This window comes from Equus asinus, chromosome 7 (assembly GCF_041296235.1).
Source record: "Equus asinus isolate D_3611 breed Donkey chromosome 7, EquAss-T2T_v2, whole genome shotgun sequence".
Lineage (NCBI taxonomy): Eukaryota > Metazoa > Chordata > Mammalia > Perissodactyla > Equidae > Equus > Equus asinus.
Genome location: NC_091796.1, coordinates 68,830,329 through 68,844,628, shown reverse-complemented (window position 1 = coordinate 68,844,628; position 14,300 = coordinate 68,830,329). Strand labels below are relative to the sequence as shown.

Sequence of the window (14,300 nt, the reverse complement as noted above, 5' to 3'; positions counted from 1 at the left end):
TAGTACTTTTTGGTTTTAACATAAAGGCTGCTTTTCTTCCTAGGAAGTCCTCACCCTTCTCTCTGCTCTCTCTCTCTTGGACAGTTACATTACAGGCACCAGAGGCAACGCTGGCTTCACACCCATTTGCTGCTTCCCTTTCACAGAGACCTTCTTGAGACTCCTCAGCAATACTGTCAACTTCAATGGTTATGTCACTCTCACTTTTTATACTTCGAGACTCGTCCTGGCTGAGAGTCAGTGGTGAAGCGACTGAAAAGTTATGCTGGACCACAGGAGGTACGGCAGGCGGAACGGAAACCAGAGAGTTAGACTCTGAACTTTCCACTACCACATCCTCAACACTGGTCTTCTCCTTTTCATCCAAATCGTCCAAGTCGACTTCATGGCAAACCAAGGTTTCAGGACCAATGAGAGGCATTGCATCCTCTTCTTCTTTGAGTGGAGTATTGACAGTTTCTTCAGCTGGACTATCACATTTTTCACTGTTCAGTTCCTGAATGCACTGGTTGGACTCTGCTATTAACGATGGCATTCCTTCATTTTCTATTTCGAAGTGGTGTTCAAAGTTTAAGTTTTTCATTCCCTCAGATGCAACAAAATCACTGGTCCTTTCTTGAGATATGCTATTTGTCATTTCCATTCCATTATCAATTCTTATTTTTTTCTCTGGTGATGACTGTCCCAGTATTTTCCGTTTCAACTTTTTTTCTTTTGCACATTGGTCAATTTCATCTTCAGGAGCAGAAGAAAAGTTTTTACTGTCTAATGAAGAAAATTCTAGCCTCTGTGCTTCTATATGAGGTTCACTTCCTGCTTCATCCTGGCTAAATGACGAAATCTTTATAATTTCTAAAGAAAGATCTTTTGTCTTGCTTCGTCTTCCCTTTCCTTTAGGTGATTTTTCTGCCTCTTTCTTAACTTCTTCTACTTGTTCCACTTTATTTCCAAAAAGTTGTACTATTTGTTCATTCTCTTCAACTTCTACTTTCAAGGTTTCTAAAGGCTGTATTTGAGTCCTATCATTTTCTTTTAATATATGTGCAACAATCTTTGGACTTTCTTCATCCAGTTTATCATTATTTAAATTTTCATTTTTTTCTAGTTCTTCTTTAATATCAGGAGAAAGTTCTTCATTCATCAAATTCTTTTCTAAAAGGTCTTCTGTTTCACTATCAGATGAACAAGAGTCTGCAAGAGGAAATATTATTATATTACAAAGGTTTCTATCTTAATTACCAATGTAATTTTACAATAAAAATTCTACCAAAGAGAAACAAAACTCTTAATCATGTACCTCTGAATACCTCCCTGTAGAAATTTCTGATATAAAATAAATCATACACTTGTGCCAAAAATGGGGGGCCTGGGGGGGAGGGCAAGATTTCAAATTAAACTCCATATAAAAACACATAACATAGAAAATATTACTATCTCAATTCTGTAAAGGGCTACTTTGCAGTTTCCACCAGTGTCATATGTAGGTTACAACAACCCTTAGAAAAGTCAAAGGGCTAGTGCTGAGATATAATGTTAACGTAGTAAGTGGTTTCATCTGAGATCTAGTAGGTACTTGCTTAATAAATGTGATGGGCATTGTGTCCTTAGAAAGGAATATGACATTCTACTTAAAATAATTCTGGAAAAAAGAGATGTACAAAATGAGCAATTTGAATTCTCACAGTTTACATATTCCTCTGATTAAGAGAAATGAAGGTATAGGCAAGGTACCTTCTTGCAAAAGAAATCATTCTCTGTAAGTCAGAACATTTTTAAAATAATAAAGTAGGGTTCTAAGGCTGTATTGTATAGGAGCTGTAAAATATAAAAATCTGTCCACATGGTGCTCATATTCTAAAGTTCAAAAAGGCAAATTTAAATGTATTTTTTTTAAGTGAAAAGGTATATAGTTTTATTTTGTGGGTTTTTACCATATACAGAATTTAGAATTCATTTGTTCTCATGTTAAAAAAGAACTCCTTTCATGAGGTAGTTTAGCAAGACTATGTATAGTTCTGTAGGTTGTACACTGCACAAGGACATGCCACCTAAGAGGGCGTCTTCACTTTGTGGACATCTTGCATTTGTGTGTTATGACGATCTTCCAGCAGATGGCAGTAAAGAGGAGGAAGAATGCCCTTTTCTAATTTACACACAAGCACCACCATGGACTAATGGCAATCCTGTAATTCAGAATAGCTTCTTTCTTGAAGGGAGGGAAATTTTTATATAAGACAACTATTTAACATTTCTTAAATTACATGGAAAACCATACCAAAAAAAGTGGGAAAAAGGTAAAGGCAGAATAAAATATGTTCAACTATACACATCACAAAACATGCCTATCCCACATTAGTTTGTGCTCTCTTTGAATAACGTGGTCTCAAGCCTTGTTGAAAAATCCTAGGTGAACAGCACTGAATTACAGGAGAGCTTGGTGTGTGCTCTGAAGGACAGTGCAGGACAGAGTACGATGCATGGCTTGTCAACCCACCCTCTGTTAAAACAGAATAACCCTATGATGTTGACAAGATAAAGTATTCTTAAAGTAAAACATCACTAAATTTTAAATAAACATGATATAGCAAAATAAACATTTTCTTCCCATCAAATTTTGTAGTTTAAATCACATGAGATGAAAAACCTAGATCACTTTCTATGAATCTCTCACACAGCTGAAGTTTTATTATCTATATTATTGATTTTTAAAAAATCAATGATCCTCAAAATTGAGCACCTTCCATTCCATTTGACAGAGGTGAGCTGTCTGGCATATTGCTGCAAGTGCTTCTGGTACCTGATTTTCCTTCACTGTTGGGAGTCTTAGTCAAACCATACGGCATATTTGATGAAAGAGTAGATTTTAAAGGAGGTCGTCCCCGTTTTGACTTCTGCCTCTCCTCATCCCTCTTTTCATCCTTTTCACTGTCTTCTTTATTCTGGAAACAAGAAGAAAATGTATGAGAAAGGCCAATGCCTTATGAAAAATGAAGATTCTGCTTCTCCAAGGAAAACAACTCAAAAAGATTAGCTACAGCCATGCATCGATTAACCATGGGGATATGTTCTGAGAAATACATCGTTAGGTGATTTCATCGTTGTGGGAATATCATAGAGTGCACTTACGCAAACCTAGATGGTAGAGTGCTATACACCTATGCTGTGTAGTACTAATCTTCTGGGACCACCCTCATATATGCAGTCCATTGTTGATGAAAACGTCATTTTGTGGCGCATGACTGTATTTTACATGTCAACTCCTAATCTGTGCTTGTAATATTATAATACAATTAATAACAAATGGTTTTCTAACCTATTTTGTACTTAGAGGAATCTGATGTGACACTGCAGTCATGCTGTGAAGGTCAGAGTCAGTGTGCTCAAGAGCTGTACAACTAGTCAGCACTCTGCTTGTTCCTTACTCTTCTCTGAGGAAAAGAAAGATCTCTACCATCAAATAGACAAACACTATATAAATAAATAAACAAAAAAATTCTTTAAAAAAACAGACAAACACTAGGCAAATCTCTACAGCAAAAGTTGAAACTAGAGAGTGCGGACGAGGGTACAACCAGCCAGCAAAAATGTGTTTTAAAATTCAGTATTAGCTTCCAACATTTAAAAATCAGATTTCACATTTAAAAAAATACAATTGTCTTGAAAAATCCTAATGTCTGGCAACCTTGGGTCAGCATCTCACACCAGAATGAACAGTCAGGCCTATCCTCCCTGGATGAGGAACGTGACCTCTTTGTTGTCATGATCAGTCTTACTTTACCACTTTTCTCTATGGCCTCCTTAGGCATTTGGATTTCAAGTTTATGCCCTAAGTCGCTGGTTTTTACCTTTCCAGAAAGAATGTAGTAATATGTTTAATTTCTTTACTGTTTTAGTTTCTGGGTTATAAGAGAGAAAATCACAATTATCTTAAAAGAATCAAGATGATAATATAATGAGAAAATAAGATTTATAAAATACAGAATACAATATGAATAATTCCTGTACTTAACATAAAGGATATGAATCTATGTACATACTTTAGCTTTTTTCTTCTGTTTTTTCTTTGGTCCACCTTTGTCCAAAGGCCAGATTATCCTGTCAGCCTTCACCCATTCATCATACCTTAAAATAAAAAATATATAAAAAATTCACAATAGTACCCTATTCACCAAATAAAAACAAGAGTGAGATAGACTAAAGAGTTTGGTTCTGATATTGGTAAAAATGTGAAGAGCACAGGGGCTGGTTCGCTGCTAACATGTGTCAGCCACTGTGCTAGGTGCTTTCTATACCTGCCACCACCAGGCAAGGCAAGAGAATTTCTTAGGATAAACAGGCTTACAGAGAGCAGACTTAAGGCTGTCTGAACTGCTTTGTTTTTCACAACCTCTCACATGTCGGAGTTTAATGAAATAGCTGTTTCTGCACTGGAATTCATACTATTGACCCAATAATGCAAATATAAGTCAGGTAAATTCAAATTTGTAATATGATCAGTTTCAGATTACTTTATGAAGTCCTTTTCAACTCTCTTATACTCCCAGAACTCTCTCTAGCCTCTAGTATTTCTAATAAAATTTTATTCTGAACTATATCACCTCTAAGACTCCGAAATTTTTTAGAGATATTTCATTTCCTTTATCTAAGTTTATTCTGTTTAGCTCAAGTTGAAAACTCCTCATTTTCCCTTATACCTTTTTCCAAAATATTGATATCACTTTTGAATTTCAATAGTCCAAGTCACAAATCAGGGGCAAATAAGAAATTAAACTTTCTAGAACTAAATAGCAGTTCTTACATTAGATAAATACATAGGTATTTGTAGAGCTCAATCAAAATCCAAAATCTGAACATTTAAGCAAAAGACTGCAGGCAGTCCTTGCTTTGACCTGCACCATGTTGATGGAAACCATACCCTCGCTTTGTAACCCAGTAACCATGGAGCCGTGCAAAGGAAGGACACAGTCCCGATACGCACAAGCTTCAGTGACATGGTACCACGACTACTTATACCAGGGTTTGAAAACTATCTCCTCCTGGATTAACTCTAAGCTTTTAAAATGGGACTGGCTATGAGCATTTTTATCAGGCTTTTAAGTATCTGTACTTTTTAACCTCATTTAGAAATATTCATTCATTTGGACATTTACTGAGGGCCTACTAACATCCCAGGTGCTGTATGAGAAAGTATGTAGAAAATAATAGAGAAGACAAGGAAAGACCTTGCTCTCATGCAACTCACAGTATGGGGTGGACGACAGACATACCGTCAAATCAAGTTCAGTCTTGGAAGTGCAATAAGAGGGGTATGTATGTGGTCCAGGGCTAACAAAGGAGTGAATGGCTCTGCCCAATTCCAAACTTCCACAGGACACACCAGACAACCAAAAAGCACAGCCTTGATCCGGTACACTTAGTCCAGGCCACACCGGCCTGGTCACCATGGTATGTCATGGAGGTGCTTCCAGCATTGATGTTGTCAACTGAGGCTGGTCCCAGCATTTCTCAACTAGAGACCAGGACCCCCTCACACGCTCCCCTGTTTTAGAAATCCAATTTTAGATTCTCTAGGAACTACTGTGGCTCCATCTCAATAAGCAGACCAGAATTGTACCAGCTCTTAGGAGAATGGAGGGACAAAAACACCCCCTGAGCCATGTGAGTAACCCGTTAGGCAACTAGTTAGGAAGAACATGAGCATATAATAAAAGGACTGTTAAGAAGAGTCACACAGCACAACATTAAAAAGGTGAGAGAGAACGATGATAGGAAGGGAAAATTCTAGAAAGCAGGACACAGTCATGTAAGAGTGGATGGTTGTGACCTGAACAGAATCTGAAGAAAAGGAAAGCTATAACATGCTGCACCCGTAAGGTAGTGACTCAAAGTTGGAAATGTAGCCTTTTCCTCCTGGATTCAAAACATACATACAAACAACCTTGAGACAGACCAAAAAGTTTGTCTTTAGTGTTGGCAGAAATGTGAAGGGTACAGGGGTTGGTTTGAGAAAAGAGAAAATAAACTTTAAAGTTTTATAGGTTACTCAATAAACGCACTCTTTTAAAATGATATGAGATGAAAGAAAGCAGACTCTCCCTCACTAAAGAAAACAGATAACATGTATGGAGCACTTAGGAAGGGCCCGGCATTGTTCTAGGCACTCTGCATGTTAACATAGGTATTAGCACCATTTCTCACAACTTCTCTATAAAGTAGGTACTTTATCTTCCCCAGTGTAGAGATGAGGGACCTGAGGCATAGCACAGGATACATCGAGTGTGTAGGGAAGCCTGGAGCACTCTGGCTCCAAGCAAACACAGGGCAAGAAGAGATATCAGATGACACAAGACCTTTTTTTTTGAGGAAGATTAGCCCTGAGCTAACTGCTGCCAGTCCTCCTCTTTTTGCTAAGGAAGACTGGCCCTGAGCTAACATCCGTGCCCATCTTCCTCTACTTTTTATGTGGGATGCCTACCACAGCATGGCTTGCCAAGCGGTGCCATGTCTGCACCCGGGATCCAAACCGGCGAACCCCGGGCCGCTGAAGCGGAATGTGAGCACTTAACCGCAGCACCACCGGGCCGGCCCTGACACAAGACCTTCTAAAGGAGAAAGAGAACAGGAGTCCCTGCCCTTCAGAGGCTGGCCTGGTACTATCAGTGGGGCCTCGGTGTTGCTACAGAGCTGATCTGGCGCCCACAGCTACGTGCTTTTGATCTCCTGTTGAACACGAACAACTTCACAGAACATCAACATCAGACAGGTTGGTCCATGACCATGATGGATCAAGACAAAAATAAGACCACTCCCTAAGCGAGTCTAAACACAGAAAATACAGGAACATGCTCCAAGCCATAAAAGTGACCAAATACCCTTTTTTTCCTGACCGAGTGATTGCTGCTTCTTTACCAACTACAGCATTAACCTTCATCTAATCTTCTCTCTTTGTGGATAAGATTTATTAAGATAACCAATCACAGAATTACCTCCACTTCTTTACAGCATCCAATCTAGAGCGAAGCCCCATTTCCTTAAACTCTCCCCAAAGCTACCTAACAGAAGCTCAAACCTAAGTCCTAGCTAACATTCTTTTTTTATTAATTAACCAAGTTAGAATTATTACAATGCTTGATTCAGGCTTGATTTCTGATAAATGTAACAAACAAACAAAAACAACCACTTGTACTGTTGGAGCTACAGGCCTGGCTCCCTGCCATGTTCTGCAGGATGTTTCCACAGAATCCTGGGCTATTGCTATTCCCAAAGGTGGCGCCCTGAGCTTCACTGATTCATCTAACGCACTCTTACCGATGTGCCCTGTGGTTCCCCAAGCTGTGCATTCTCCCTCACTGCAAACAAATAACAAACCCAGCTTGTTCAAATTTAGGTATGACCCTGGTGACCTTTGGCTGGAAGTACTGACACAGCTACTAAAAGACTAAGAAGTTGGAAGTCTTGGAAAATATAGTTACAAGGTGTGCTTTGTACATACGTATGTACTACTTGTAAGTTCTTCACAACATTAAATTGATCTTTTTGAACCAATGAAAGAAATTTCAAAATAAGAAAACACATTTTTGCTTACCTGACATTCCACCCATAGTAATGTACCAAGTATAGAACTTCGCCATCATCAATTTCAGTGCTTTTAATACTGGCTTCATAGATTTTCTGCGTTTTCCCTCGTCCATATTTTACTTTCACTTTGGTTCCTGTCAGGCAGGGTTCCATGTCTTCCTCATCCTCCTCCCCTTCGGAGTCACATTTGCTTTCAGTTTCTTCCCTGCAGTAAGTTATAACATTGATAATGCTACTAATTACTTAACGGAAAACAAAATCATATACGCTAAAAGAACCCAACATGTAGAACAGGCACGACCTACGTATCACCTCAGTAGCATGTCAGTGGAGAAGGAGAAGAAGGAGGAGAAGGAGAAGATGCTGATGGACTACTCACTAAGGAATTTATGTATTACGTAAAGGCGCACCGTCCCAAAGCAAGTCCATATTTCGTAAAGGCCAATCAATAATCACAGGCAATGATGATGTGGAGGCGAATAAATCACTTTTGATAAAACAAAAGAACAACAGTATGCTCTGAAATAGTCTTTAGGACCCATGCTCAAGTGTGACCTTATATACGAAAACGACCTAAAGAGAGTTTGTAACTTCCTGACACTAAATTGTCTTAAATCTACTTTACTACTACTTTCTGCTCAATTTAGAACGGTTCTTAGCAAGACTAGTTTTTTGGTGGGCAAAATCTTAGTAACCCTATCTTTTAAACTCGTTTATATTTGAAGGTTTCCCCACCCTAACAAAGAAACAACAGAAGTCCGAATATTAGATCACTTGCATCTGTAGGATGGGTACAGGAGAATAAAGCTTTGCATATCTTGTATTGACTTCTGTTTGTTTTTAGTCATCTCCCATCAGCTTTTCTTTGTTTTGATAATCAGGCACAAAGGAGATTCACATAGGGAGGTCCAACAATACTTTTAATATTTTTACAAATAAACATTCTTTATTAGCCCTGCAGGGATTCAGAAGAAATCAGTATCAAAGAACATTCTAGTGTCACAGTTTTAAAAGCATAAGAGGAGGTGTTGTGCTCTCTAATACACACAGGGCGTTATTTTGGAGACCACAAGGGGACCTGACAGGAAGAAGCTTTGACAACTCATCAGCAGTGGGACTGTTTTCTCTCCAAGGGCACCTTCCAATTATCACTGATTAGGTAATTTCAAAACACTGAGAAACTACTTACAACAGAAATCTCTATAGATAAAAAAGTCATTTCCATGATTCCTGCTATAAAATGAGAATACAGACTATATTTATCTGTATATTCAATTTTTATTTAATGAAAGGAAATATTGTTCTTCATATTCAAGTCTGAAATTTTCTTTCTCTAAAATAAATATTTGTTCTATTTACATATCAATTATAAAGGCTTTTTAAACCACAGTGCGTGCATATATATGTGTTATGTGTTTTACGTATTATATACATACTATAATACATTTTGATGCTTATTTTTAGCAAAACATCAAACTATAATTAGGCCCTTCTTTTTAAGCAGTTCACCTCTGCTTAAATTTATTGTCCAATTATTTTCTCCCACTTTTCTTAACCCTAGTAGTATTTCACTACAGAACTTTCTTATTCACCAATCTAATTCATATGTAACTGTGATAGCTTCCTGTACTCATTTGTACTGAATCATAAAATAACCTCTCCAACTCACCAATCATTCCTATTTTTCCAGATATTTTCTCAATGGTTAATTTTCAGATGAGTGTCAGGCACCAATTGGATGCAGCAGGCTGCTTTGGCCAAATTTTGCTTAACAACTCAAATTTCTAGAAAATTTAGCATCATATAATAATCGAAAAATAACTATGGAGGAGAGCTTATGTTACAAGTTAAGTGTGTTACGCTAATGTTGCTGAATTAAAATTCATTTTTTAGTAGTATCTAAAAATTAGTAAACCCATTTGACAACACAGAAATGGCCAACTAAACACGGTTGGACATCACCTTGATCTAGCTGGACTGCCTAATCTTTGGTTATTTTTAATTCAGTTCAGTCCATACATGTCTAATACAAGGGAAAAAAACCAGTTTTCACTCAACAGCAAACAGGATGGACATTAAAAAGCTGAAATTTAATTGTGATGTGGGGCAGGAATGTTTTTTCCAAACTAGAATCAGGGGTGCATGCCACTTACTCTAACACAATCACTTGAAAAAGAAAACGTCTCAGACGAAGCTAACACACAGAAACATCTGCTAGTACTGTGCACCCGTGTCTGTTAGCTTTCCCACGTTGTACCTTTTTTAAAATGGAATTTTTGCTGTCGCTGTTTCCTCTTGTCCACTTCCTCCATTTTTCTCCAGCTCCCTTCCCTGCTGTCAATTGCAGGACCTTTCTTTTGACTGGGTGGCGCAGCCTTCTTTGAGGCCACTGTTTAGGGCACAAGTGCTATTAAAATGGTGCGACCAGTATATTCTCCAATTCCGAAAGGCGATACACATCATCTTCACAATGTGTCTCACCTTCATTAGACAAGAGGAACGGAAGTCCCAATAAGAAGACATCCCTCAAACCTGAATCTCTAAGCAGGAACAGTGCACTGCCGTACCCCAGACAGGTGCTTCTGGAGAACAAACACAAGATAATGTACCTCTCTTGGCTTTTCTCTTCCTCTTCATCTGAGTCTTTGTCAGAACCCTCCTGCTTTTTAATTTTCTTCTCCTTTTGCTTTGGTGTATTTTTTCTCCCCAGTAGTAGCTCATTCTCTTTTTTCTCTGCAGTTTCATAGTCATCATCTACATCCTTATTTTCTGAATCATTATCTTTTAATTTGTCTTCTGTTTTCTCTTCTTCAACTTCCTTTTTAATAGAATTTGCATCTCGAGCAATTCTCCTTCGTCCCTAGTAGAAGGGATAAAAGCTTTAAAATAGCTATCACTATGAAGGGGTAAAAAGCATAAAAATGTATCTTTTTCTTAAACCTTCACAACAACTAGTCTTCTTTCTGGTTTGAGACATGATAATGACAACCCATCAACTCTTGTGTACTATTCTCTTCCTCTCGAAAGCAAAAGAATAACCCATGTAAATCACTTATGTTCAGGTCTACTATGATCCTTGGCTACATACTATACAAAAAGTAAAAATATCTCCTTTATTCTCTAATTTTCACATTTTTTTTTTTTTTTTTTGGTGAGAAAGATTAGCCCTGAGCTAACATCCACCACCAATCCTCCTCTTTTTGCTGAGGAAGTTTGGCCCTGAGCTAACATCCATGCCCATCTTCCTCTATTTTGTATCTGGGATGGCTGCCACAGCATGGCTTGATGAGTGGTGTGTTAGGTTCATGCCTGGGATCCGAGCCTGCAAACCCCAGCCACTGAAGCAGAGTATATGCACTCAACCACTACACCATTGGGCCAGTCCCTCATTTTTCATATTTTTGGACTACAATAAAAGTTTTAAAGGAACTATCTAAATGCCAATTTAACAAGTTAATAATAATAAATCAACCCCCTAAATTATAGACTCTAAAAGCTCTGTGGTCTGTAATTCTACTGTTTTTTGTTTTTTTGGCAAGGAAGAGTGGCCCTGAGCTAATGTCTGTGCCAATCTTCATCTGTTTTGTATGTGGGACGCCTCCACAGCATGGCTTGATGAGCAGTGCATAGGTCCGCATCCAGGATCTCAACTGGTGAATGCTGGGCCACTGAAGTGGAGCTCATGAACTTAACCACTATGCCACCAGGCTGGCCTCCTAATTCTACTGTTTTTAAAGAAAGAATTTACATTATCACTGTATTTCTGTGTGACTATATTTTAAAAGGACTGAATTGCATCAATGGCCACAAAGTGAGCTCATTTCTTTGAATAAGTATCTGGAGAGCTCAGTGGGCCAGCAGTAACTTATTCTACCCCTAGAAGCTTCTATCCCGCCTCTTGTTGCATGCTCAACTGATTGTCAAACTGGTGAGCCATTTCATTATCTCCTAAATTCTCCTTCAAGTCAACCTGTATGCACTGGTAGGCTTCTGCTCTACTTGGAATAAAGTGAGGATAAACAAAGAGCCAACAACTTAGGGAGCACTAGAATACTTCACAATTAATATCCCAGATAACAAATGTTTTCCCTAGCTCCTGAGTATGTGCACTATTTAACCTGCAAAGGTAGAAAAAGAAGGAACGTATTTTTCTTATCACAAAGAACTAGAATGTAGACTCCTCAAGGGCAGGGACCTTGTCTTCCTCACTCTGTCCCCTCAGGTCTAGACGTGCCTCACGCAGAGCAAGTGCTCTTTATGTATTTACAGGTAGACTAATGAGAGCAGCTGTTACCTATCAAAATTTAGGTCTGTGTACCTTTGTGCCAGAAAGTCCATTTCTAGAAGTCTGACCTCTATACTCAGATACATGAGGAGGACATTTTACAAGCATATTTACTGCAGCACTTTCTGTAATTGGAAAGATTGGAGAAAATCTTGAGGAAGGCAAATTTCTGTACACTCACACTGTGCAGTGCTCCACAGGCGTTTTACACGAGATGAGGAAGGTCTTTGTGTAATGACAAGGAGGTGTGTCCACAATACATACAACGGGGATATTATTCAGTCTTAAAAAGGGAGGACATTCAGGCAGTACACTCTTTGACATCAGTAATAAAAGAAGCTTTTTGGACACCATGTCTCCTCAGACAAGGGAAACAACAGAAAGAATAAACAAACGGGACTTCATCAGACTAAAGAACTTCTTCAAGGCAAAGGACGACAGGATTGAAACAAAAAAACAACCCACTAACTGGGAAAAAATATTTGCAAGTCATACATCTGACAAAGGGTTAATATCCATAATATATAAAGAACTCACACAACTCAAAAACAAAAAATCCAACAACCCGATCAAAAAATGGGCAGGAGATATGAACAGACACTTCTCCAAAAAAGATACACAGATGGTCAAGAGGCACATGAAAAGATGTTCATCATCGCTGATCATCAGGGAAACACAAATCAAAACTACACTAAGATATCACCTTACACCTGTCAGAGTGGCAAAAATAACCAAAACAAAAAGTGACAAATGTTGGAGAGGTTGTGGAGAAAAAGGAACCCTCATATACTGTTGGTGGGAATGCAAATTGGTGCAGCCACTATGGAAAACAGTATGGAGATTCCTCAAAAAATTAAAAATAGAACTACCATATGACCCAGCTATCCCACTACTGGGTATTTATCCAAAGAGCTTGAAGTCAGCAATTCCAAAAGTTCCATGCACCCCAATGTTCACTGCAGCATTAGTTACAATAGGCAAGACGTGGAAGCAACCTAAGTGCCCATCAACAGACGAATGGATAAAGATGTGGTATATATATACAATGGAATACTGCTCAGCCGTAAAAAAGAACAAAATCACCCCATTTGCAACAACATGGATGGACCTTGAGGGTATTATGTTAAGTGAAATAAGCAAGATAGAGGAGGACAATTTCTGTAGGACTCCACTCATATGAGGAATTTAAAAATGCAGACAAAGAGAACAGATTAGTGGCTACTGGGGGAAAGGTGGGGTGGGGGGTGGGCACAAAGGGTGAAGTGGTGCACTTACAACACGACTGACAAACAATAATGTACAAGTGAAATTTCACAAGATTGTAACCTATCATTAACTCAATAAAAATTAAAAAAAAAAAAGGGAGGACATTCTGACAGATATATGGATGAAACCTTGAAGATATTATGCTGAGTGAAATAAGCCAGTCACAAAAGGTCAAATACTGTGTAATTCCACTTATATGAGGTACCTGAGTAGTCAAATTCATAGTGACAAAGTAGAATGCTGGCTGCCAGAGGCTGGGGGAGAAAGGATTGGGGAGTTACTATATAATGGACACAGTTTCAGTTTTGCAAGATCATAAAAGTTCGGGAGATGGATGGTGGTGATGGTTGTACAACAATGTGAATGTAGTTAATGCCACTAAACTGTATACTTAAAAATGGTTAAGATGATAAATTTTATGTTATGTTTACTTACTACAATTTTTTTTTCTGGTGAGGAAGACTGGCCATGAGCTAACATCTATTGCCAATCTTCCTCTTTTTTCTTGAGGGAGAGTAGCCTCTGAGCTAACAGCTATGCCCATCTTCCTCTATTTTGTATGTGGGACACCACCACAGCATGGCTTGATGAGCATTGCCAGGTCCATGCCTGGGATCCGAACCTGTAAACCCCAGGCTGCCGAAGTGGAGTGCATGAATTTAACCACTATGCCATCGGGGCAGCCCTTTACTACAATTTTTAAAAATTAAAAATGAAATACAAATCAAAAAAAGAAAAGAAACCAATTTGGATGTTTTATAAAATTCACTAGAAGATTCCATTTGCTAGATGAGAGTCAGAAGGGATTTAAAAAATTATTTCTGAGTAAATAAAAGAGAAGTTGATTTCACCTCCTCTTACACTAAAAATGATTTCACTAAAAAGTAAGACATTATAGTAATGAACGTCTTTGACAGTGTGATCAATTTTCTTTCTCCTTCTAAAACTTGAATTCTACTATGTAGATATCATTCAACAGTGATCAAGCAGTGGAGGACCGTTCCTGCATGGGACTCACATGGTAATGGACAGGAAGAGTGGAGGTGGAAGAGAAAACCAGCGTGCACGTGACTAGAAAACCAGGCAGAGTGGGAAGCATTGCCACAAGCGAGGCAGAGTGACAGACAGGACAGCTCCCACCCAGCTGCGGCACAGGTGTCATAAAGAGGAG

General features: G+C 38.5%; 1 protein-coding gene across 4 annotated transcripts in view; it reads right to left on the bottom strand.

The window, feature by feature from the left end:
- The window catches only part of ARID4A (AT-rich interaction domain 4A), a 67,021-nt gene that overhangs the window by 10,261 nt on the left and 42,460 nt on the right, over positions 1–14,300 (bottom strand). For 2 of the 4 annotated variants that reach the window (XM_014864301.3, XM_014864303.3), the window contains exons 16-20: positions 10,188–10,438; positions 7,586–7,783; positions 4,038–4,122; positions 2,738–2,939; positions 55–1,191 (exon numbers count right to left, since the gene is read on the bottom strand). In XM_014864301.3, coding sequence (XP_014719787.2) covers positions 55–1,191; positions 2,738–2,939; positions 4,038–4,122; positions 7,586–7,783; positions 10,188–10,438 — 1,873 coding nt within the window. The remainder of the gene's footprint in view (positions 1–54; positions 1,192–2,737; positions 2,940–4,037; positions 4,123–7,585; positions 7,784–10,187; positions 10,439–14,300) is intronic. The other 2 variants (XM_014864302.3, XM_014864304.3) reach the window with 1 other exon arrangement.